Below are 27,976 nucleotides of genomic sequence, written 5' to 3' on the forward strand. Positions count from 1 at the left end.
ACCATGAAGAAAGCTTATAGGTTTTGGATAGTAATTAATAATAACTGTTATAAACATAATAAGTATTGTTAAGAAAAAATAGTAGTAGTAAATATAGTTTCTAACTTATTGGCATGGCTGTAGAATATGAAATGAATCATTCAATCTTCTTCAGATTCATTCATATTCTACGAAAAAATTAAATGTACAAAAGTAATAAAATGTTTACAACCACTATTTCACACCAAAACATCGATGCCTATTACGTCACTCGTCTTCCCAGCCTCAGAGAATCCTTGAACAAACATAATTACCACTTGCATGAGTCAAACATTAGTCCATCCGGGCTTTACAAGCCTTTGTTACGCTCGTCGACGCACCGCCATGAATTTTACCAAGATCATTTCCTAAAACGAAACAATTTTAGTAAGTAATGGTTTCGCTAATCCGCCCGTAAAAAGTCTAAAGGCCTTGCTCGCTCGGGCGTGAACGACGGCTCTCTGTCGTCGGAACCGCTCTTGCCATGAAAACAGTGCATTTTCATAATGCAACCTCTTTTCGCAACCGTCAAAACAGTACTACTATAACCGTGATATTTTATTATCTTATCGACATAGATTATGTACACAAGTGTCGTTTTCGTACCGTGTAATGGACAACACATTAGTTACCAGCACTCAAATGGGTACCGTGTGATTAACAGTGAATATAACGAAAATAATATAACCAACAAACGTATGGAACGTAAAGAGTTGACATTAAGCTTCCATAACTTAATCAAACGAGGTATAGTGATTGTGTTCTTATTTGAAATTTGATTTATTACTTAATTTTATGTGTGGCCAGTGTCATTACCAAGTGAGTGATAAAAGTGGTTTCAATTGTTATGTTTTATCTGATATCGGGTATTTTAATTGCTGTTTGGTATTGTATATCTTTATATTTTCCTATAATACAATTAATATAATATAATTTGAATTATTTCTCACCAGAGGTATGAGCAGAATAAATAAAAATAATCTAAGCATATTTCACTTCAATACTTTGTAGTCATAATACAATAGCAATAAGGTTCTCATCTTAAATCATTTATTATAAACAAATGTAATAATCTATTTGTGTGCCTATTGTATTCAAAACTTAGTTTTTAAAGAAGTTTTTGTTACCTTGGCATTTTACTTGTTTTTGTTCAAATACAATAGTTTTTGTCAATTAAAAAAAAAGTTAGCAGCAGTAGGAAACAAGTCAATAAATGTATTTATAGGGAGAATTATTTTAATACAGCTGTTATGTGATTAAGTAACATTATTAAGTAATTTTGACGTTATTACAAAACCCATTTACCTTCTGGTATGGGTATCCTTATCTTCATGGAGGTTAGTTTAATGAATTACCGCAATCCGTGCAGATTAATTAGATTAACACTACATTGTGCATGGCTTTGGCTTACATTATGCATAACAAATTAGAGATCCAGTACATTCTTCCAAGAATGTATTACTTACACAAAATTAACATACTTACCCAGTTGTTATTTTACAAACAAATGCCCGAATTTTAAGGATTTATGAATTTCACAGTATTAACAATCTTTTTCATACTTCTCATTGTCAAGACTTGTATTAGAAACAGATAAACGTAGACTGCTTCACAGAAAGTAATGATAAAAATTGGATAAATGGCTATGTACCTAAATCAATTACAAGTATATCATTTATAGCATATATTATAGGTATACTTACAACAAAGCAATTCTTTAAAAAACATTGTCATGCCAACTTGACATTTCAATAGTTTTAGTGACATCATAATTATTAAGTTCCATACTAATCACTCAACCTTGCCTGTGGTTTTATATGTACTGAGAAAGAATGGAAAATTTTTAAATACCTAAATCATTAATTCTCAAGTACTGTATCCATCATATAGATTTTAACATAACAATGTTGTAAGAAATTGGTAATTTTGGTTAAATAAGCAGAAGCAATACATAGTTTATCTTTCAGAATTAAAAAGCTATTTTTAGTTACCTCACCGGTACTCTGCAGTTCTAGTCTGGAAATAGATAAAATATACTTTATGTTTTAAGATAATATTATTGTTACGGTTATAGTATAACAGGTGGCAATCTTAGGCCTAGTATATAAGTGTATTATTAATAGACATATGCCTTTTTTATTGGTAATTTTTCAATTGCATTATTGTCTAAGATCTGTAACCTGGCCCTTTGTTTGGAAATTACCTACTTCTGAATATTACCTAATTCTGATTCTGCAGTCTGGTCCTCTAATGATAACCGGGACTCCTAGCTAAAACTTTCTCACTCTAATCTAACCAGATGAGCAACTATACGGGTACACAAACTACGGGATGGAGACTCCTACACCAGCCACTACACCCGGGGACTGTCTACCGGGATTCTTTCAGCAGCTGGACTCCCTGAGTCCGACGCTTGACTCGGAGTTTGATGAGAGTCTAGCTGTTCCGGAGTCACTGTCTATGATAGACACTGACAAAGTGGATAATAAATACAATGAACATGGTGGTGAGTACATATATTATACCTTCTTTGTATTACAATGTTTGTTTTTGTGTTTGACCTTGTTGGTATATAGATTTGATCTTTGACTATTTAATACACTGTACACAAAAGTGAGTATAAACTTGTCTAATATGTTTAAAAAACATATTTAAATGGGATAGACTGATCATAGACTTATCATAGACTTATCATATCATCATATTATAGTACTTATTATCTTCAGTGGTATTTCAATATAAACAAAGGATTGGACTTTGTAGTAAATACTATTTATTTCCATTTGCTCACTAACCACATAACAAACACACATACTAAAAATAGATATACATACATACCTAAGAATAATTTTCTGCTATGGTGTTTGCATTCTAAGAGATTACACTTAGTATCAGCTACCTACCTACTTGTTTTTTTATACATACTACATACTCTGCCAATAAAACATGTTTCTTAGAAGAACCTGTATTATATAAAATATTTTCAACCTTCTAAAATGTTGATGGCTGAAACTCATGACGTTCTACTGACGCAGATTTTATGTAAAACCCATACATCAATACTAGATACTTATTCACAAACAGGATTTTATTGGTTAATTCCCTTTAAGTATTTATTCATCCTTAGCAGCAATTGTAAAATTACGCACGACTATTTTCTCCTAATTTCAAACCTAATGTCTTTAAGGACAGCAAAATCTATTCTCATATTATAAAGCTGAAAAGTTTGTTTGTTTGTTTGTTTGTTTGAACGCGCTTATCTCAGGAACTACTGGTGTGAATTGAAGAATTCTTTTACTGTTGGATAGCCCATTTATTGAGGAAGGCTATAGGCTATATATCATCACGTTACGACCAATAGAAGTAGAGTAGCAACGAGAAATGTCACAAAAACGGGGAAAATTATGAACCATTCTCTCTTATGTGATGCAAGCGAAGTTGCGCGAGTCAGCTAGTCTACAATAAATGCTATACATACGTACATGCATAATATATTGTATCTAGTCCCAAAAAAATTGCATTACATAATAGGCTTTTCTGCAGAAAAATGAGCTGAGTTCAATATTTTGGTAAACAAAGATGATCTTTATTATCTATTTGAGATTACACTTGAATGATGAGCATTGTGCACAAATCTGTATTAAGGCCCAACATATTCTCTGATAACAGTTGATAACATGCAATACATCAATTGTATAACAAAGGAATGTAGACTAATGTAGAGCATTTTTGTCAAAATGATAGATTTGTTTGTGATAACTGTTAATAGAAATGACCTAATATTAGATTTAGTTTATTTGGCGCTAGCAAAAACCTGCAGCCAACTAAGAAAGAAAAAATACCAAGCTCATTTTTCATAATTGTTAAACAATTTTATATGTGTTTGGGACGTCTGATAGCTGCAACCCATGAGATTAGAAGTCCACTCTAATATAGTTGGAAGAGAGGTATAGCTGATAGATAGTTAAACAATTTCATAATTATTTGTAAAAACCAACATCAGTTTACTTTTAAAAGCGTAAGCGTCCGGCAATCAGAGTTACTTTTGCATTTATAATAGTCTCAATGTATGCATTTGAAATATACAAATTTAATAGTCGTTTTTCTAATTTATTGTTTCTCCTCTGTGTGTAGGTAAGGCTTTAAAAAACTAGGTTTCAAGCAATCTTCGTCACTAATGATTTCAAAAGTGCTTTAAGCATAGATTTACTTGGGTATTCTATTAATCGATGACAAATGCCCATTGCAATTGGTTTTGTAAACCGTATTGCACATTATTGCATGTATTGCGACGCGAATGCCGGTCATTTCCTTGTACCGCTAAAGTTAGAATACATTACAAAATATTCAGGAATACTTAATTACATCGTACTTTGAGGTAGTTTAAAGGCTTTTTGTACTCTGCATTATTTATTTACCATGAAAATTCCTTTCATTTTTGCGTGGAAGATTAAGTAACAAAGTTAACAAACATACATCCATACATTATACTTTAGTAGGTTGAGGCGTATTTGCCTAACTATTATAACCTACGTATTTTACTATGAACCCACCAATGAATAAACCAGGGTTTAACCATTTGTTGGGAAAAGGTTGCTTACCTCACAAATACTTACACTAACCGCTTAGAACATTATGGCATAAAGAAATCATAATCAAGAACTAAAAATAAAATAAAAATGCTGTCTTTGTTTTCCTCATAATCTTAAGGATTTGTTACCGCATAATCCATATTTATACCACTCTACGCTATCCGATATACAGCGATAATAACTAGTATAAAAAGTGAATAATTACAAAAACATGTTGATAGTGCAGATGACGGTATATTTCTTTGATGACGACTGCTTATCGTGAAAAACATTAACACATCAAAATGATGTCCTACGAGGCTACGAGGCTACGTTGGAGGTATCGGGGTATCGAAATGATTTTGGATTTCAAAATGGATCGCTAGTCAAAACTCTCCAAATTTAGGTACTCAAAGTATTAGTATACTTTTAACTATTCAGGATACAAGTTATAAGACAATTACAAGGAGCCCAGAGGCGCGATTCTCTTCAGTCGGAACTTTGGAGTATCGAGAGTTAGACAGTCGAAATGTATTGCAAAAATTGTTTCTACGTCGCCCGCTAGAGGCGTTAGTCGACAGTCGATAGTAGTAGGTAGTGTTGTTTTAAGACCTGAATTTCAATTACTGTAATATGATAGATTTCAGAGAATACTGCATTAATCAAAGGTCGATTGATCCTTTGTATCGAAAAGACTCCTTCTAGACATGATCTAATCGTCCACAATTATTTATTTAATACGTATTGAAACAAAATAAAGAATTATCACTTAGAACTTAATCGTTATCAGTGCGATGAAATTGATAACGCTATGAGTGTATTGTTCAACTTGCGTGCAATAGATTCTAATAATACATCACACTTGTATTTATATCAATGGCTTAGCAGAACAAAACATGTGCACGTCTGCAAACACAATTTGTTAATTATGTTTATTATGTATTTGTCCCACGTAATAGGTACGTAGGTAACTAACCAATTGCTGGGCAGTAGGCATTCGTGACAAAATAAAACTTTAATTGATTCAAAGTATGTCGATCGAAAATAGATGAGAATTTTGGATGTCATCAACATGAAATCTATAGGAGTGTGTTTAAATTATATTAAAGTAGCTAGACATTTAGGAACTGAATAAATGTAATGTGAAAAACATGAAACTTTTATGTAATTTATAAAAAATGCAAGCCAGTCATCTACTCATCAGAGACAGTAATTACTAAGTTGTAAAAACCGCCAGTTAAGCATAAACAGCATAAATACTGGCTGACTAGATCACTAACTCATCCTAATCATAAGAATCCATTGTTTAATGACCTAAGAGGTCTAACTACGACCATACACAGCTTAATAAAATCGTTTTCTTCTTTCAGTACTAGACGACAAGGCAGTGCCATTCAGATCCGTCCACAACCCTCCGATCAAGTTCAACTCCGTCCATAGGAAAGTGTTCATTCCTGGCGTTGAAATAAAGGTCAGATTCGAAGAAAATGAGCGCAGTGTTACAACACATCTACTTAATCCTAATTTGTGAGTATATTCTTTCATTGGACATCCGCATTTAGAACTAAATTGTTCAATGGCTAGTACTAGCCGCTGCCAGTTGTTTTCATTCAATGTAAAAGCAACCTTATGTGTAAAAACACAAGGTTGATATTTCAGAAATTAATAGTTAAATGTTTTGTCGGCGTTTAAACGATTAATGCTTTCAGAGGAATGAGGTATTTTTAGTTGCTGAAGAGAATTCCTTGCTTAGAAAAGTTAATAGTACAAGTAAAGTTCACTAACTAAACATTTTAAAGTGAAATTTAACAACATATTAGTTTAGTTTTGACAGGCATTGTTAGCTAAACAATGAAAAATTTTTTTTTTTTTTTTTAATAGAATAGTAACTATTTGACTTTTCCTGCAATTAAACAATGATTATTGCTTTATATACAATGCGGGTATTTTGTACTGATTTCCTTTTAGATCGCAGATAAAAATACCAGATGTGTTTATGCGACAGATAGATCTAATTAAATAGGTATGTGATAATGTTCGTCATGCAGGAAAAGATAATACTATAGTAAAATGGTTTACCTGATAAACAGGTAAATATAAAATACCATGATACGCAGATATTACGATGATATTTCAAATAGGAAACAATTAACGTGATTAAAACTAAAATACTTTTCATTGCTTTACGTTCACAGATTACACAAAAATTACCATACCACGCCAAATTAAAAATAATGCTACATAGTAGTAGTGGCTAGTGCGATTCACTACAGTCGGTACTATCGAGTATCGAGAGTTTGACATTTAAAACGTGCTGCAGAAATAGTTCCTATGGCACCCACTCGAGGCGCTGTTCAAATATTCGTTAAAAAAATCGCAATAGCTAGCCGGGAGAAGAGAATTGCGCCACGGATTAAGTTAAAAATTATCAAGTTACATACATGGCCTCAAAAGTTATGTTTCACATAATAACTAAATAATAATAATGAATATATAATAATATAAATAAATAAACCTACACAAAAACTTTCCTCAAGGATAAAACAAAAAACAAAAGAAAATCCCTGTAGTAATTACTCATAGCATAAAAACTGATGCAACGCGGTAATTCGTTTTGTTCTACGTTTTAATCCCTTTTCATTATGAATCACTTTGTGTCGATCATTTGTACGTACCCAAATTGCGTACGAGCATACAATATCTATGTCGCATACCTAATTAAGATTAACGATATTTTTATCGTCTTATAACTCTGTGTAGGTCCTTATCTTTTACCCGCAGACGTGACTGATATAGTTTAAAGGTCTAATAATAGTTTTTTTAGCCCCCCTTTCACTGCCAGTTTCTTCATACATGTCCAAAGTAACCAATGAAGCCATTGACTTTAATTTAACATATAATATGTAGGATAAATCTATTTGTTCATAAAACTGTCATTAAATTCGTAAAGAAACTAATTTGACTGTCATTTTACTTTACTCCTATACGGCTGTTACTTAACTGAAGAAACTGGCCGTAAGAGATTTTCTTCTTTAATCCACAATGACCCAATGTCTGTCATTTGATAGCAGCTTGGCGATCTAGCCTCAGTTCGAGCCTTTTAGCCTCCGATAGAGCAAATAGATTATACCCAAAATTGTTGTACAAAGAAACATACTAGTGAGAATATTGAGCATAGATGTGTGTTCAATAGCTCCTTTAATAGGCATCAATCGACTTCAATAATTCAATCACTGTAACATTTCGTAACAATGTCGCCGAATCATCGGCTATGACGTACATTTGTACTGTGTACAGACGTACTCGATACGAAGACGATAAAGTAATATTTACTGTTTTTGAAAATGACAAACACTTAAATAGTGTTTAAGTAATTCCCCGTTATTAACATTTGAGTTTGTAATTGACGTGCGCACGTACACTAGTTCTTACGTGCACGCACACGTAATCTACGACAAACGAACTACCTACCTTAATTTATCAATGTGAAACATACATGTAGCTATGCGTTCACGAATTGATTATCCAATTGACGTTCCGACCGCAGTCTTATTCACTCTACAAGCCCAATTAAAAGGGTAATGTCTTGTCAGTCATTCATACAACTTTATTACACAGTTATATTACTACTACTATACCTAATAACTTGTATGAATGAGTGTGAGGTAATCTTGGTGCCATATTGAGATGTAAGCTTGTTATATTTGACGGCCTCCGTGGCGCAGTGGTTAAGGTGGTCACCACGCCACTACCAGTGCTTCGGGATATCGTGAGTTCGATTTCCACACGGCACTAAAGTTGTTTCGGGTCTAGTTGTACTTTGTGTTCGTTGTTTGTATGTTTGTAAAGAACCCGTGACACAAGAGCATTACTTAGTGCGGGGGTCGTCTTTTTAAAGATAACAATTATTAAAATAATGTAGGGAAATTCCGTATGCAAATTATCAATTAATCAGTTTCATTAGATACAATCGTTTACGCATACGATAATTTCATCATTATAATAAGGAGAGCTGTCAAAATAATTGGCTTAGGATATTAATTAATAGTTTTTATAACGATAATAGCAGGAAAGAGGAACATTTTTATCTGAGTAAAATATGTTATCGTATTTTAATTTATCAATTATCTATGGATATGCAAGAACATCTGTCGTGGTATTTTATCGATTATAGAGCTATATGTTCATGGCGTAATTGTATTATACCATAAAGACGTTGGCTTATCTTCTCATGTTTGAACAATAGATAGATATGACTGAAGTACAATTCATAGACAGGAAACAAATTGAGAAATTAATTGCTCTTGTAAATGACGTTGTATTAACATATCTAAATACGTAGTTTAAGAGTAAACCTACAGTACCTATTAAAAAAAAATGTACCTATTTTAGTATAAAGAATCTGCTACAGCTCAGACAAACGGACAGATCGATAACACATTTTTTAATAAGATTTTAAGAATTTTAATAAGATTTTACTAAAATTAATTCTTTAGTGAGCTCTTTCATGTACCCAACCCTGGAGAAGCATTCAGCTTAGTATTCTCTGCTTAGCCAATTGAAATCTTCCAACACTTAACATTTCGGAAATTCTCCATTCTAGCTTCTTCAACAGCACTCTCTGAATGTTATCCGCTCATATAATAGAGGTCTATTAACTATCCTAGCTTTAAGTCATAGCTTTTACTCAAGTTATTTTCTATTTCCAGATACACAATATCCCTCCAACACGGCGACTTCACATGGACAATCAAGAAGCGTTACAAACACATTCTCTACCTACACCAACAACTTACTTTGTATCGAGCATCGTTAGACATACCGTTCCCTACTAAAACTCACAAGACGAGGCGAGCGAGCTTCAAGAATACGGTCAATACTGAGGAAAGAGCGGAGAAGATGGCGCTTCAAGCGATGCCGAGGAGTAATTCTAAGAGGAGGGATGGACGGCCGAGGAAGAGGAAAGGCGCTTTGCCTAGGTAAATATGGAAACACCGAATTAAATACATATGGTATTCAAGTTCAAAATGGCCTTTAATTCGAAAATTTTGTAATAAGAATTTAATATATTGTAATTTCAACATCACGATAATTTCTTCTACATTTGTTATTCAGGCAAGATTTTTATTCACTGTTCACGTTATCAAATAACAAGCTGCTATCGAGAACATTAGGTAATAACGTGATTAATCTTTGATGCAATAGTAAAGTAGTAGCCAAATATTTGGATGGCCTTACTTATTACATACTTTATCGATGCAAGTTTTTCGTAGTACAATAGAAGTATGACTTGTAATAATGCGTGGTCACATCTTCAACATTTAGAATATTTGGCACATACAGGTATAACAATCGTTCAAAATGCGAAATATTAATATTATTAAAAATAGTTTCATGTATAAGCCTTTAGGCTTTGCCTACTTAAAAAAAATCTAACAAAAGGTACTATAAGTGTAAATATTTATTTTTCTCTAAGAAAAAGGTAAGGCGTTGTTAGAAATCGTTGTTTTCAAAGTCTTTACCAGTATTGCCAGTTTCTGGAAGTGTCCCTTACACCCTGTATATTTATGTTACGCTTTAAGATAAGTTCTGATTATGATTTTCTCATTCCCAGGTTCCCAAAGAAACCTGAAGTAATGATAACGTACGAAGGTATCCAATTACGAATGAAGCAATTAGAAGAATATCTATACAATCTACTTAATATTACCATATACAGAAATCACCACGAAACGGTAAGTTATTATGATACTGCATTTCTTTAAAAAATAATTATATAGCATATCTAATATTATTTTTTATGGGGTGTAAAATATAACCAACAACGTGTCTATAACAACTAACGATTCTGATGAACGCATATTGTCATAATCGACAAATTATTAAAAGAAGAATCATTCGTATTGAAGATTAATTCTAAAGAAAATTTCATTACCTTGGCCTGCTAATTAACCTTATTAAACGTAGCCAATGGTCATACCAATAATTAAATGGACGTACGCGTATTGTAAGATCACGCGTAAGCTAAAATGCAATACATTATTCTATTAAAAGGCGAAGCAAGGCTCAATTCTATGCAAACTTTAATCCTTGCATTATTTTTGGAATAAATCACTAATTCGTGTATTTCAGGTAAAATTCCTAGAAGTATCAACGCTATCGTTCATAGAAGAGCTAGGCAGTAAGGGCAAGGAGGGCATGATACAGAAACGCACGGGCTCCACGCAGCCCGGCCAGGCGGGGTGCAACTGCTTCGGCCTGCTCGGCAACATGGTCTGTGTGAGGTTAGAATAACAACACAACTGTGCCAACTTTGATTTATAAAATTCTAGGACTAAATAGATCGTGGATTAAAATCACATCTCGATTTATAATATTGTAGTGAGCGCGCGTGGATCAGTTGCTTAAGCTGATTATATTAAAATTTGTCCTTTCCTGTTTCGATATTTTAAAGGATTATTGGTAACATTACTACGTACAGTGCACGCCTTAGTATTCCTCAAAAATAGTGTATCTGCGCTAAATACGCTTAAAAGTAAAACGTTCACGAATTCTTGCCAATAAAACAATTTATTTTGCGCTAAGTAATTTTCAAACGTAAATCTATCTACACACCAAACTCTAACACATGCTTAAAACAGCAGTGATAACGATAGTATCATATGATAATATATAATAGTCGAATATCGATATAATTATAACATTTATTAACGCATTAAAGATCATTCTCGTATGTAATTCCAGGTGTAATTACTTCTGCACGGGTCTAGTGTGTGCTAAATGGCAGGAGCGGTGGTTCTTCGTGAAGGACACATTCTTCGGCTACGTGCGACCAAGAGATGGCGTTATTAAAGCCATCATGTTGTTTGATCAAGGGTAAGGCACTTTTGTACTGAATAGCTTTAACTCAAAAACAAATACTTTGAAACTTTTGAAGGGCAGTTTGTATTGCCCAATTGGCCAATCAAATGCATTGGTGGTTTTGGATGGATAACGGACTGTTTTTTCTTCGTTATGTGTGTGTTCCTGAAGGTTCAAGCCTCACTTGTTTGTAGGCATCATGTATACCCACTAGGTATACGCATATCGTATACATGTTTGTACTTAGCACGGCGCACTTTGTATTTCTCAGTGTAGTGATTTCGGGTGTTGTGATTTTTTCCACGTTTGTACACACGAATATGTTGAATTCGACGGTTGAAACCATTTAAAAATGTTTACAAAGGGAGTCATATTCCACACGGGCGAAGCCGCAGGGGGAAAGCTAGTATTGGTATAATGTTTTCAATGTATCGGGATTAGACTATTCTATTAGATATTTATTATTCTGCTCTTTATTAATGCTTTATTTTTATTTTATGCAGCCAATACAAATTAAGTAAGTACATAGTCAATGGAATTGTGCTAAATATGTAATAATTATGTCCTAGAGTTTATAATATTTAAGTATTTAATGGTGTTTGAGTTTTTAAAGCTTGATATTAATATCACATTACCATTACTTACAGTTATAACTTGTGGTAACGTAAAACTATTAAAATATTATGTCCACATTCATTTTACATATTCATTCATTGTATATTTACATCTAGTAAAATTATTCGAGAATCATAAGTATAATATGATACAATAGTTTTGGAAATCTTGCTCAACTAAGCTTTATTTAAATTTTATGAAGCAAAAGCGATTTTCAGCGAAACCATTGTATAGCATTTTGAACTGCATAGTCATACCAACTCAGTAAGGCACATATTAAAATAGAATATAAAAAAACTAGCGTTTTTAACATACAGTTCTACAATACATAGTAACAAATATGTACTATAAAAATCAATAAATATTAAAGCTTTTACTACGTATAATGTTATAGATTCGAAGTATCAAGCGGTATGTACTCAACGGGAATGAACCATGGACTACAGATACTGAACCTGAGCCGACAGATGGTGATCAAGTGCTGGACCAAACGGAAGAGCAAGGAGTGGATGCATCATCTTAAAACTGTTGCCAATGATACTGGTAAGTATATTTGACCTAGGGAACTAATATTCGACAAAGATTTGATTATCTCGTATGAACTGTAGCTCGATTCTCTACTACTATCGACTACCGACAACCGGCTTGTCATCGATAAATTTTGTATGAAAATCTGATCAGCGCCACTGACGGGCGTCGTAGGAACTATTTTTGGCGGTACATTCTAAATGTCAAACTTTCGATAATCGACAGTACCGACTGTTCAGAATCGCGCTACTGTACAATCGATACTGTAAATAAACTAAACTAAAACTGTAAATAAAAATGTAGTCGACAGTATTGTAGTAATCACATCGTTCTATCAATACTATAACATTAATTAATTATTGTTAAACTACCATCTAAGCAGTAATATTGTCAACAACACTACTAAAGTTTAACAATGTGGCGTTCACTTTCTTAAGCTGTCTATTGCTACTTTCAGCGCGAGACTTCACAGGGGTAAACCTCCACCACTCATTCGCTCCCTCCCGCCCCGCCACACCAGTAGGGACTCTCGTCGACGGCTCCGCGTACCTCTCAGCGGTCGCCGACGCCATGGAGCTGGCTAAAGAAGAAATATTCATAGCAGACTGGTGGCTCAGTCCAGAGATTTATATGAAGAGACCAGCGCTGAATGGGAATTATTGGCGGCTGGATATGTTGTTGAAGAGGAAAGCGGTTAGTATTCAATTTTTACTTAATTAATGTTAATTTTTTATAGACCTAACTTTTGCTCGCGATTTTGTCTGCGTGAATTACATTCCTAAGGTAGAAGATAACCTATGTGCAGAGTCCAGGTCGTTATCCATCTTTATAACTTCCATTAAAATTAGTTAACTAGTTTTGATTGCCACAATTGAGTAACAATCCATCCAAACATCGTGACGTCCAAATATTTGCATCTACATAAATAACATTGAAAAATTCTAAATGTAAAACCTTCACTTTTGTGTAAACTCTAATCAATGAAAATCCATCTAGATAAAAGCTGGATTCGAACCCATGATAAACAGTTCAACAGTACCATATAATGGTTTTCAATTTATTAAATGCTTAATTTACATATTTCAGGCACAAGGTGTGAAAATATTCATAATGCTGTACAAAGAAGTGGAAATGGCGCTAGGTATCAACAGCTTTTACAGCAAGAGTAAATTAGCTACTGAAAACATCAAGGTAAGAAACACCTAACCAGCAAATAAAACATATTAAATAGCCTTTATAACCTACTTTATTTAACAAATGAAGGGCCCACTGCAATAATGTGTATGAATGTCCAAAAAATTTAACGAATGCCTTCAAATACTACTACAGTCAAACTCTTTATAATAATATCGTGTATTCAATTTACTTGTATCAGGTGTTCCGTCACCCGGACCACGCTAAAGCGGGCGTATTGTTCTGGGCGCATCACGAGAAGATTGTGTGTATCGACCAGACTGTCGCCTTCCTTGGTGGTATAGATCTATGCTATGGACGGTGGGACGATTATAAACATAGGTGAGTTACTTTGTTACCTTTATTAAGGGCAAAAAAGGGTGCTTATTCACTTCATTGTTATGGCGTTATTTTTAATCATACCAGAATGTTCATATACAGTAAGTGCACACAAGTTATGTTGTTATTAAAATCATTTTGCTTATTTGACAATACTATTTGAGTAATTGGTCAAGCGTGAGTTGGCCACGCCATAAATTTTAACTAGTAACATTTAATTCTATCTGAAAAACTTTTACTTTAGCATAATAGACGTCTACTAAAGCTTAAAAAGATATTTAGATGTTTTAGTATATTTTACAAAAAACTTCATTCTTTTTTTACAGGCTAACAGACTTAGGCAATATATCTCACGCAAAAACATCAATAAGGACTAAGAAGAAGACGTCATCGTCGCCCGGCGGTGGACTCTTCGTGCCACATACTAATGGTCTAGAAGCCGCACTCGAACTCGCTAAGAGCTCAAAGGATTTAGTTATTGGGCTTAACGAGTAAGTATTTCTCAATGTTACATATAACGCGATGTGTAGTACCTCAAGTGCCGTCATTATTTAAGCCGATCGAAGACATTGCTGTTGACTTGTGTGATGTCATAAACTATAATAAGCAAAACCATTGAAAAAGTTTAACTTGATCAGTAATCTCCTTCCCACCTTTATTCAAGACAGGTGAAGATGCTCACCACGAAGCTGGTCTGAAATATTTGTTAAAATTACAAATAATATATTTGTTCAGGCAATATTATATAATAAATGCATGCACTGCATGTCATGCACTTTGGACGAGCACGAATCTTAAAGGTCCCTTTCTCATATACCGAAATTTATATTTACAGTGCAACATTACAAGAAGAAACTCAAAAAGAGGTACCGCAAGTACCAGTAGAGACACCAACAGAAGCGCCCCCGAACATACCAGTATTAGAACCAGGAGACAACCTTCTCATAAATCCAAACATGCAAGCAGAAGACTTATCCAAATTCGACACTCCAGAGGTACAGAAACGAAACGTACTCAACAAAATAACTGACAGAGGGAAAGATATTATCAGTATATTGTATCCTCCTTATGAAGAAGAGCGAATTGAGAAGAAACTAGACGATTCTGAAAGGAAAAAAGCTATAAAATACGCTTTGTCTACTGATGAGATTTTACGTACTGATGTATTGTCAGAGAATGGTACTAAAGTCAGTCAGCCTACGCCTTTAGCGCAAGTGGTTGAAGGTAGAGTGATGACAGAGTCGACGGAACATGAGTTGGGTGTGGAAGGGAATTCGAAACTGTGGATCGGGAAGGATTATACCAATTTTATTGTTAAGGATTTTAGTTTTTTAGATCTGCCTTTTGTAGGTGAGTGTTTTGCTTTTATATATTTTCTTTCTGTAAAAAGCTTTAAATGAAGAAGTAAAGAAGTGAAGTAGGTAGTTATGTTTAGACAGAATTCAATTGATCCACAAAGTAGTCATGCGAAACGACAATAATTGTCTGCTCGTACTATCCTTATGATTAACTTAGATTTTAATTATATTATTTCTTTTTAATATACGAATATATTTGTATAGAAAAATTGTGCAACTACGGAGAATCTGGGATCAAAACGTACCTATATGTTAATGAAATTTATACAACGTACTCATGTCATAGTGAACCGAACTGCCATCTCTTATGATTCCACATTGAAAAGTATACGTTTACTAAATATCTTCTTGTATGTTATTCCAGACTTAGTCGACAGGAACACAACACCTCGTATGCCGTGGCATGACGTCGGTGTAGTGGTGCAGGGAGCAGCTGCCAGAGACGTCGCCAGGCACTTCATACAACGATGGAACGCTATCAAGTTGGAAAAAGCTAGGTACAAACATGAGAAATCGATACTTAAAAATTAATTACAACTAAGTTTTTAAATAAACGTGTCTCAGCGCAGAATTATTATTTCTCGCAATTTTTAAGACACATTTAAAATCTTAACTAGAATGAAACCCCTTTTTGAAACTGTAATTATTTTATTTCTCACAAACTCGACAAATAAGTAGTCTTCAAGTTGTCAAGTAATTATTTTATGTATTTATTGTATTATGTTTCAGGCAAAATATTAATTATCCATATTTGCTGCCAAAGTCATACGCAGACATCAAACCCCTGGCCGATCTGGACAAACTACTCGAATGTGATATTACCAACGTGTCTTGTCAGGTAACTATCTTTAAAGTCTTCAGTACAGTGTTGATTCCATGCGTAGGAAGCGAACCTATTACCACCTCCAAACAATGCAAAATTTACCTATTTCACTTACACGAAAATCGAATAGATGAACTATTAGTAGACCTTTTTCATTAATCCTAATACTTTTTCTTCACAGGTCTTACGCAGTGTATCAAGCTGGTCATGTGGCTTCCTAGACCCAGACACAGTTGAACAGAGCATCCATGAGGCGTATGTAGATACAATCACGAGAGCACAGCACTACGTGTACATTGAGAACCAGTTCTTTATTACATTATCTAGGACTAGTAATACTGTTAGGAATCAAGTAAGTGATAGAACTACTGGCTTTCAGTATTTCTTGAAAAATAATAAAAATATAGAAAAAACGAAACCGTTTAATCGTTTTAAACCCATTGCTGTCCTACTGCAGAGTCATGATCTCCTCCCAGAATAAAAGAGAGAGAGAGAGATTAGGCCTTGAGTCCACATAAGCCAAGGACGGTTTGAAGCCTACTACTACTAAGTGTGTTTCTTAATTGTTAGAACAAAATGATGATTATTTATAATATGCACGTGACTTTATTTGCTTGTGAAAACGTGTAGCCCGCCATTGAATTAGCATTTCATTGTAGATATTGTCTGAATTACATGTTGCTCATAATGTTTCTATGTTATATGTTTGTATTATTTACGTTCCAGATAGGCGAGGTGCTGTTCAACCGCATAATGCGCGCGCACTCGTCGGGCAGCAGGTTCCGCGTGTTCGTGGTGATGCCGCTGCTGCCGGGCTTCGAGGGCGAGGTGGGCGCGCCGTCCGGCACCTCGCTGCACGCCGTCACGCACTGGAACTATCAGAGCATCTCGCGGTTAGTGCTACTGCTTATTATTCTTTGTATTGTAACAAGTTATTTAAGACAGTTAAGGAACTTTTATTTGTTTACTGCTCAATTAAACTCAACTCAAATGTACTTAATTTTGCGTGCACGCGTGTAGTTTACCCCGTTGAGACGACTTCAAGGTAGAGTGACGTATTCCATTTTGATTCCGCTAAATACAAATAAAAAAATTGCCTGATCTAAAGGCAATACTAAAAGTCTATACATAATTTCAGACAAAATAAGATAATATTATAAACAGTTAGTCAATTATTTCAGTCTTATATTATTAGTCTTGTACCTTACAAATCTACTTGTATTAAGCACACCCTAATGCTGGGGCCACATTAGCGGCCAACGTCCAATGCCCATTATCGCGGTAATGGAGAATGTTACTAGGTATGCCAAATCGCTTTAAATTTTGACACAGTATAGCCTGCATGTATACATATAAACTACTTTTTGTTTCAGTCAAAAATACCAAATAGTTTTGATTTTATAAGCATTCAAAGTTTCGAAAAATATCGAGTCCCGCTAACAGCCGCGTGATCGGCTGTGACGTCATACTACATTACCGCGCCGCGCGGGTCGCGTCCCGCTTAGTATTAAGTCGCCAATCGTTGTTGTAGGTGTAATAGCTTGCGTAGTATTTTGTTGTGTTTTCGTCCGCTTATGTATAAAATAACTTATAATAATAGTAAATACTATTCGATTAATAAAATGGATAAAGGATTTGAAAAAGGCAATCGGATAATCTACCTATAATAAATGGAATAATGGTTGCGAATTATTTGTGAGACAAATAGAGCTTTTGTTGCCTCCGAAATCCTACTTAATATTATAAATGTGAAAGTTTGTGAAAATGTACATATTATGTATGTATGTCATTGTATGTACGCAGGTATGTACGTATGTATGTACGTATGTGTGTATGTATGTTTGTACGTATGTATGTATGTACGTATGTTTGTAAATGTATGTATGTATGTACGTATGTATGTATATACGCAAGTAAGTATGTAGGTACATTAGGGTGGTCCACCGATATAGGGGAATTTTTTTTTTTCAAATAGAAGTTTCGCCACCCTCCCATTTTGTTACACCAATTATACTTATTATATATTAAAAAAATCAGCTTTCTATCTTATGTAATAGTGGATGCTCAACGGCGATGAAAATATTAAAATTTTAGTAAAATATTCAAAAAGGGTATGTGCAAAAATTTCAATACAGGTACATCAAAGTAAGACTTTCTATTGTAATAAGTAGTTAAAAGGCACATAAAATGAATGATCAAAGCAAAAACTAATTTATGTTATTGTAAAAATTTTTATGATCAATCTAAAACTGAGTTAGTTAACTCCTTTTTAGAAGTTTCAGTAGACACAAGTTGCATGTTTTTTTTCAACTAAATGTAATAATATATTGTTTTTCTTCCTCGTCCTTAGTGAGCAAGCTATTGTAGTCTTCAAATAGTTTCACACCCCCTTCCGCAGCCTCTTTAATAACAAGCAATTATGCAACTTTTGCTTTAAAGATAATCAGCATTTTGATTCCAAACCTCAGATGGTAATTGCAAGAAAAAGTCCTTAAATCTAGTAGAAAATCTGTTTTTAGCGAACTTTCCGACGCAAAAGTATATAATGTGTATCAAATGACAGTTAACGACTGTCACCTCGTTCTGGACGAGAACTACGATCAGCATTCATTTGATGAACTGTGGCCATTTTCTCGCCACAAAAAAGCTTGTCGGAAACAGAGCAAAGATAATAAGTTCGTCAGGCAAATACCACAGGTGACACTTTAAGACCTTCCTTGCAGCTTTACTTATTTCAAAATCAATGGCATCGTACAATTATAACTTCTTTTAAAGTAACAAGTCATTTCTTGGTGCATCTGTTTTTAAAGGCGTTTCAATACAAGTCTTGGTGTATTTATGAGCACCAAAACTAATTAATCGAGCTATTAGCTGTTCTTAACTTTTAATTAGTTAGATTATTCTTTTAAGGTATTATTTGTACAATAACTGTCTGCGTAAATAATGCCTGAAAAGAAAAATCTTCATAGCATAACTCAATTTAGACATCCATCGAGCGTGGTGTATTGGACCTGGGGCCAGCCAATGAATTTAGAAGGTGGTTTGTTCAAACGATCATAGTGAGTTCAATTAACTCCTTGTAGTAATCGCTAACTTGTTTTTCCCCAGCTTTTACGATGGTAAGAGTCTCAAGTGTGTTCAGGGCGAAATTTTCCGTATCCGAATTATCAATCAGACTATCATACTGCTTTTTCGAAAAAGTCTCCCATGTATCACTGAATCTCTTGAATAGTGGTATTTGAGGAGAGCTTGACTGACCAAAGCACAGTGATTATGACTATAATTATGAAGATTTTTAATAAATTTCTCTATGCAATGGTCTAATTGTCTCGTCGAAATTCCCGATTTTTTCCATATTTCCACCACATTTTCAATAAGACCGCGCGCAGAATTTATCAAATTTATATGTTCAATAATTAAGTGGTGATAAAGAAGCAAAACTTGCCGAAGAGTAAGATGTTGATTGAGCCTTGATAAGGGTTCCACATCTCAACAACCCAAAAGAAAAATATCGTGGTTTTGTCGAGTTATTGAACATATTTTGCCCCTATTTTATGTAACAAAACACTTTTTTTAAATATATTTTTTAGTTTTAAACACTTAAACAGTCATATATATAATGAATTAGCTTAGTTTAATACCCAAAAAAGACCTATAACAGTGAAAGAAAAATTTGCACTTTTCACAAAAAAATCTAAAGTATAACTGCTTTGAGCACCCACTTCCACTAAAGCTACCTTGTTCAAATTTTGCAACGTTATTATTTCAAATACGTGTAACAAATTAAGCCCGTGGCGAAAGTGATAACTAAAAAAAAATTTTTTTGGACCACCCTAAGGTACATACGTATGTAAGTAAGTATGTATGGATGTTTGTTACTCTTTCACGCAAATTTGACTGAACCGATTACGATGACATTTGATATATAGGTAGCTGAAGACCCAGAATAACACATAGACTACTTTTTATTCCGGAGTTCCCGAAGGATCGGGATTTACGCGGGAAGGGTTTCCTTGTGGACGAAGTCGCGGGCGGCTTCTAGTATATTATACATTAAGTAACATGTTAGATATTTACGATCACTGCATATACCTAATAATGAAACAATTTTTAACAGAAATAATCGCGTACTTATTGATTTTACATTTTTCCTGCCACAGTAAAATCAATAAACTCGCGATCAATCCGGTTAGAAATTGTTTCATTATAAGATGAAGTTATTTATTATTACTTATGTACTTACCTACATAATATTAAATTACATTTAGGCACAACATATGATTTCCTAGTATTTGAATTGGACATTTTTAAAAGTATTTAGGAATAATTTCAAAGCACCGAGCGCGCGACCTCAAGCGGACTGTGTGAGCCAGACTGAGCACACACCGTCACCGAGAGCTAGCGTCGTGCGGTTACAACTTGTTTTACTTATAAATCGAAAACTAATTGACGTATCGAAGTAATTCTTTCACCAGTATTTTTTATTTTTAAACGAGAATATGAAGTGCTAAAAATCTAAATTAGGTAACATTCTCCATTATCGCGACAATTTTTAACGCGCTAAAGTAGGTGGCTACACTTAATACGGCCAACGTGATTTGACGTTTGGCGATAAAACGGCGTAAAATTTACTTAACGGACTGCAAAGATGGACGTTGACCGAGCTCTGTATTTTATATATATAGCATACTAGCTGACCCGCGCAACTTTGCTTGCGTCACATAAGAGAGAATGGTGAAAATTTTCCCCGTTTTTGTAACATTTTTCACTCGTACTCTGCTCCTATTGGTCGTAGCGTGATGATATATAGCCTATAACCTTCTTCGATAAATGGGCTATCTAAGTCTGAAAGAATTTTTCAAATCGGACCAGTAGTTCCTGAGATTAGCGCGTTCAAACAAACAAACAAACAACCAAACTCTTCAGCTTTATAATATTAGTATAGATGTATTGCAAACACAAAACACGTGCGATCCCGTCGAGCTCCCGACGCACACTGACTGGCGTAGTGTGACCGCTTTATCGCATTAATTCTCGCGTTATTCTCTTTGATGTACCGCCACTTGAGTTATCGCCTAATGTCAAACGACAATGTAAATGCCGTTGTCAAATTATTGCGTTAAGTCGTGGCTACATCTACGGTTAACGTCCTTTAACGCGATAATTAATGGCATTTCCCGGTAGTGTGGCCCCAGCATAATAAACAAAACCTTATTTAAACAACACCTTTATCACTTATCAGGAGTCGCGAAGCCATAATCACCCGTCTATACGAGGCCGGAGTGCCTGACCCGTCTGAATACATAACGTTCCACGGCCTCCGCACACACTCGACACTCGGCGGTGAGCCCGTCACGGAGCTCGTGTACGTGCACTCCAAACTGCTCATAGTGGATGACAAGACGATTATATGCGGCAGTGCGAATATTAATGATCGGTCACTCATTGGCAAGAGGGATTCAGAGATTGCTGTGTTGTTGCAGGTACGTCTTATATGCTTTTCATTTCTAATGTTTTGCTTATGGATTTTCTATTGACATGATAAAAATCCTTAGTTACAAAGTTGCCTAAGCCGTTAGGACCATTTATCATTTGATCATTTGTGTTTGTTGTGAGCTTACGTGGTCTTATTTAGATTAAAAACTGTTTCGAAATCATGTTTTATTTTTTCTAGCGACCATCTCAGGCACATTCGCAGTTCCATTTTAAAATCTAGACATTTCCTCTACCTTTCTTTCTAAATTACATAAACAAACAACTTAACTGTTTCAGGACGAACAATTCACGGACGGCACAATGAACGGTGAGGCGTTTCCTTGCGGTAAGGTAGCGGGTGCGCTGCGCAAGCGCCTGTTCCGTGAGCACCTGGGCTTCATGGACGACGACCTGGACCGCGCCGGGATATCGCTGGACGACTGCTGCTGCGACGACTTCTACAGGAACCTGTGGAAGGCCACCAGCAAGAATAATACTGATATGTATGAAGATGTAAGTATTAACATAGGATTTTAATTTTAAGAATTGGTCGTAAGGTATATTTTTATTGTTAGCTCGAGTCAATAATGCTATTGAATGGAATTTTAAAGACCACAATGTTGACTAGTTTACCTTTACAGTTTTCATGAAATTGCGTTAAATTTTAAGCTATACTTGCTGCTACGGTGTTAATTAAAACAGGGTTTCTTTAAAAGGACATAAACATAGTCCAATAAACTAAGTGCATGCTTTAGTAGTAATCTCTTTAAAGTTATTAAATTTTAAGAGATTACTACTAAGTTGTAGTTACTTATTAAATTGTTAACTTAAACTAAAAGACAACCAAACACTTTGGAACAAAAGATATACATATTACAAAGTGATAAAAATACACGCTTATGGGACCACTTCAACATTAACCACCACTACAGGCACTGTCATTGATTTTTTCACAGGTATTCCACACAATACCGACCGACCGCGTGCACTCATTCGCCGAGCTAAAGAAATACCAAGAAGAGAACCACGAGACGCTCTGGCACACAGACCCGGCTCTCGCCAACCGTAAGATAGACTTGATACAAGGCCACCTAGTCGACATGCCTCTAGAGTTCCTATGTAATGAAGTACTGACACCTAGAACTACGTCCATGGAAGGTATGATGCCCACTGCACTTTGGACGTGAATTAAAATTGTGTTTCGATATTCTACGGGTCACAGTAGTGTTCTTTTTGAAGAGATAGGCTTTGTCGTTGATAGGAATTGTGTTGCTTTTGGAGAATTTTTATCTGTAGTCAGATTTTTTATGCTAATGGGAGTTTAAAATCGTTTAGAAGATGTTATTAGATCATCGAGAGAATGATTTATAGGTGAATTATTTCTGTATCGGTTTTCTCATAGTTGTTTCACAATATCTTGTGATGAAATCGCATTCCCGTTAGTGTAAAATTATTCCAGAGGAAAGAAATACTTCCCATTAGTGGTATTTAATTCTGGCTAATGGGATTTTTTCCTGTTAATGAGAAAGTTTTATTTCTATATAAGAACACTGTCTTTTTAAATGATTAAACTGTAAATAAACAAAAGATTCCTATTCTCAAGTACATGTTGGGAATTGCCATTTAAAATCAAATGAAGCCATACTTTAGTTTCAAATAGTTGTGGTGCTTTATATCTGATTCCGATTGGGAATAAGTTTGAATGTGCTATTTATCGATATTTCCTATTCAATATTTGTGTAATTGCATAATAAATGTGCCTTCAACTTTAAATCTTATCTAAGGGGCTTTAGGAAATAGTGAAAGAGACAAAATGCTAGAATTAAAAACGTGATGTATTTTAAAATGTTTTAATGAAAATGTTCTATATTGTGATGGATTCAATATTAAACTTAGTCTAGAACGACCTAAATTGAAGGCCTGTGATAGATATTATAAACCAAAAATTGTCAGCGATTAGCAAAGTTAAGGTATCTTTAACTACATAAAGCACCAAATTTTTCACAAGCGTATATGTGCACATAAACAGCAATAGTTAATAGTTTAAGCCCAAAAGTGGCTCGGGCAGCTATACAAGAATTTTTGTTGAAAAATTCTCAGTATTTTGTCTCTATCGCAAAACTACAAATTCAATATTATAATCTAATGTTTATCGTTGTATAAAGTATTATAATAGTTGTGAATATTGTTGATCTGACGTAAGAGTCTTCAGAGTACGTATATTTTTGTATTGATTGTATTTCTGTAGTATACCTTGTAGCGTCCGTTATGTATATAGAACTATTTATTTATATCAAAAGATATTCTTCTAAGTTTTCTTGTCAAAACTTTTAATAAGTAATGTGCCTTTTAAAAGAAACTATTATTTTTATTGCCTTCAGTAAAAATTAATAGATGTCTTCTCTTGTTATGATAATTTGTTTCGTTGTTTGTTGTTCAAACTATTTCTGATTTGATTTATGATTTATTTCGATAACGGTGTAAAAAAATACCAGAGTAACTAATTATACAATACGATTCTTTTTACGATTAATTTCGATATCTATCTAGAAAAATAAATTATATCAGAATAATTATCCAAAAAAAAAACTTATTATGAAATCCTAATATAAGAAGTATTTTTGCTCTACTTACTTCTAATTTCTTTTAGTGTATAAGTTTATAAATGAGTAATCAACACATGTAATTATGGTGCAATAATGAAACTAAACATACTATATTACTGTCTGTACATAGCATATCATTCCAGTGTTAAATATATAAATACTGCCAAATCATAGATGGATAAACAAATACATTAATAGGTAAAATAATAACGTAACTACATATTTTTCAAATGTAGGTAATTTTGTTTTTTCTACTTTACATCCATTTAACATAATCAATTTTGTACAGTATTATCTGATTAATTTACAATTATAATCTTGTTTTCTTCTATTTATATTTGTTAATTACCCAAAAGCTATAATAGATGTTCATAAGGAACTCTTAATTGTAAGTGTCCTTGCAATTTGTATTTTCCAAATGACAATTTGTACCACGATTCTCTACAATTGAAACAATCGAATATCGAGAGTATGACATTTATAATGTACTGCCAAAATAGTTTCTACGACGCCCGCTAGAGGCGCTGAACCGATTGTCATAATTTTTTTTTCGATAGCCTGCCGGTCGTCGGTAGTCGATAGTGGTAGAGAATCGCGGTACAGTACCTAATCTCATTCCAATATACAATAGACTAATCATTCCATATAACCACCGTTATTTTACAAGTTAAAAATAAAGCGATCCGTAATGATAAGGGCTACTTTCACGACTGTTTGACAAGTTTCGGATAAAGTAACGGCAAAATATCTGTCAGTTCTCCTCATGAAAGGTTAACTGCTTATCCGGGAGTGGCGGAACTGGCCCTTAATTGTTCGCCCACTTACTACTAAGTGCTAATAAATAATAAAATAATTTCGGGTAGATGTGGCTATTATTCATATGCCTTAAAAATAACAAAGTACAAATTTTCTTCTTATGACCAATTTTTGAGAGATTTCTCTACTTTTTTGATATTTCTAATTTAACTTTTATTCTTTAGTGTTGTCGGATTCGTTGTTGACTAACAAGAGTGTTTTCCCTATAATCTAAATTTATTCCGATTTATTTGTGTCTTATTATTTATTAATAACTAAATCAATACTATTTATAAATAGCAAATTATTTCAAATGTGTCTGAGATTATACAATTATATTTCCTAATTAATCGTAACGATATATGGTGCATATTAATTTATTTCTTATGATTTCCAGTTTTATTTTTACTGTCAAAAGTGTTACCAAATGTAAAATAGCAGTATACATATGACGTAAAGTGTTGCCATAAATACGTATTATTTTCCTGTTTGTTTGCGAATGTTTGGTCACACTTTTACTGTATTTAGTAATGTTATTTTAAGCAACTTAATAATGGTTTGTGATGAATATTTATGTTGTGTTGTCTCGTAATAAAGATTTTTTATATAAAATATCTATTATTTTTTTATTTGAACCTTTCCAACCATATTTCAATGCAAAAGTACCTATTCCTGGAGTTTGCAATGCACTACAATTTTTAAAACATATTTACATCATTTATATATCTACCACATAATAAAATACTACTGTTGTCTGTTCATAACAGCGATAATGATAAACAAAAGCAAAACAACTTGTACGCCATCTACTGATTACTTGTGTCAACACAATGTACCGGCTGAGCATCTGTTCAGCTCAACAGGTGGTTGACTCTTCCAAGAACTTCTAAAAGAAAAACTAGATGGCGTTACCGACAGTTTAGTAGTTTTAAACATTGTGGCGGGAAAATATTTGATGAAGTTCTTACTAACTTCGCCATATCTATGGTAAATTGTTAAATAACTCTCATAGTTAAATGCGGCTGGCAAGCAGACCGGGAAACAAATTGCGCTATCGGTTATTAGGTAAGAAAAGTACCTACCTAACTTTTATAAGTAAGAACCAAACTTATAAAAATACCTAACTTTTATAAGTTTGCTTGATTTTTTTTTCTTATTGATCGTGCTTTCTCTGTTCTGTCAATTTGAAATACTTACATGCTATTTGTGTCTGTATTGGACTATTTTCCGTTTATTGTGCTCTTTCTCATTGTTTCATACATATTAGCCCTCACTGCCCTCATACATTACGTTTGGATAAGACTGCCCCCTGTCTGGAATGCATTATTAATTCTTGTGATGATATCAAGTAGGTACCTATTAAGAAATAAACTAGGAACTAGGTGCATATTCGTTTAGTATGAATAAAAATTGAAATACTTTAGTATTTTTCCTACGTTTATAATCCCCTAGGTATTTAAATATATTTAATGATAGGTAGGTATACAGATTTAGTAGAAAAAATAAAAGTTTACTCACATTTATTATTGTTTGTGGTCGCAATGTTACAAAAAACTTCCTACTTAGTTCAAATTAACGGGTGAATACTGAATCGAGGCACGCGCCGTGATAGATGGGGTGCGTTGGATTACCGCTTAGTTAGAATAATTTGTGATAGGTATGAGATGACAAAAACATTTTTATTCTGAACACAAAGTGCAGACACAAAAATATTTACACGAACACTGTCACATTTTTCAATAGTAGGTAGGTACCTACCTATTATTACAATGAAAATAGTAAAATTAGTACCTAGGTAGTATTTTATTAGCGTCATATTAGTTTGACAAACAACTTTGTAATATTGACCAATAGAAATAATGAATTAGAATGTAATAATGTAGGTAGGTAGACATATTATTTTTCGAGTTTTTTAATTGCAACAGCTAACGTAGGTGCCTACCCACAATGTCATTGTCGTGTTTAAAAATCTAACGGTCGAATGTCGATGGTTTTGTTTATTGGTTTACTCGAGACTCGAGTGTCGCTAATGGGCTCGCACAAATTATTAATTTTGATTATTTCAATACACTTTATTTAAAAATAATTTTAAAATATCAGTTAATTTATTTTATTTTTTTCACAGTCTTTTTTATAGTAAGTAATTTTTTTTTTTTTTTTAAATACCTACACGCAAATTAATTTTACAGTTTTTGTAATGATTTCGATTAAAGACAAAAAAATATATATAAATACATGTTTAAAACGGTTATTTTTTTAGGACCTTCGTAATGTCACTTAATTTAAATTTAAAAACATTCACTGCTGACATTTTACCTATACCTGAGTACTTACTTAAAAAAACATTAATTAATACAATGCACATTGCTTTGTGCTTTTTTCTCGTAACTTTATTCGTTTTTTCTCTTAATTTTCTATCACTACATAAAAAAACTACAAGTTATTTCCTTAATACTCCATGAAGACAAAATAAATTTCAATAACATGTTATAAAAATGTAACAAACCATAATAAGGACACGATAAAAATGCACCATTAACTAGTCTCTTTTTCGCTCCCGGTAAAATAAACGTGCTGTCCTGCTTTCGCCTTCACTTTAACAAATTTAATGTTCGGTCATAAGTACTTACATAATAAGTAGTTCCATGTAAAATTTTCTATGTAGGTACCTGATAAGTACCTACGTAAGTTTCTAATACTGTTATCACAGAAAATAAAACAATTTAACTATGACATCTGTTAAATTTTAAAAATAAATATGAATGTTGTGTAGTTACCTACCTATACGAAAAAAAAATGTGGATGCGCGCGCTG

At 33.7% G+C, this 27,976-nt stretch overlaps 1 protein-coding gene and 1 long non-coding RNA gene across 3 annotated transcripts; one reads left to right on the forward strand and one right to left on the reverse strand.

The window, feature by feature from the left end:
- The first annotated feature begins 182 nt into the window (after positions 1-182).
- Pld (Phospholipase D) lies at positions 183-25,774 on the forward strand. 2 transcript variants are annotated; one of them, XM_076116499.1, is made up of 20 exons: positions 183-405; positions 2,318-2,524; positions 5,960-6,116; positions 9,299-9,568; positions 10,204-10,324; positions 10,722-10,873; positions 11,334-11,465; positions 12,460-12,608; positions 13,051-13,286; positions 13,680-13,784; positions 13,969-14,108; positions 14,432-14,596; positions 14,941-15,455; positions 15,828-15,960; positions 16,193-16,301; positions 16,468-16,638; positions 17,013-17,179; positions 21,529-21,769; positions 22,059-22,274; positions 22,718-25,774. In XM_076116499.1, the coding sequence occupies exons 1-20, from the start codon at positions 183-185 to the stop codon at positions 22,946-22,948; spliced, it is 3,840 nt and encodes a 1,279-aa protein (XP_075972614.1). In that variant the 3' UTR covers positions 22,949-25,774. The 2 variants fall into 2 exon arrangements, with proteins under 2 accessions (XP_075972614.1, XP_075972616.1); XM_076116501.1 differs by lacking the exon at positions 183-405 and adding an exon at positions 459-765.
- On the reverse strand, positions 16,767-26,983 carry LOC142974276 (uncharacterized). Its single transcript, XR_012959557.1, has 4 exons — positions 26,681-26,983; positions 26,360-26,475; positions 22,051-22,229; positions 16,767-17,161 (listed from the first exon to the last, which is right to left on the reverse strand). It is a non-coding gene; the product is annotated as an uncharacterized LOC142974276 (long non-coding RNA).
- Positions 26,984-27,976: the final 993 nt, after the last annotated feature.

Source organism: Anticarsia gemmatalis, chromosome 7 (assembly GCF_050436995.1).
Source record: "Anticarsia gemmatalis isolate Benzon Research Colony breed Stoneville strain chromosome 7, ilAntGemm2 primary, whole genome shotgun sequence".
In the NCBI taxonomy this organism is placed as follows: domain Eukaryota; kingdom Metazoa; phylum Arthropoda; class Insecta; order Lepidoptera; family Erebidae; genus Anticarsia; species Anticarsia gemmatalis.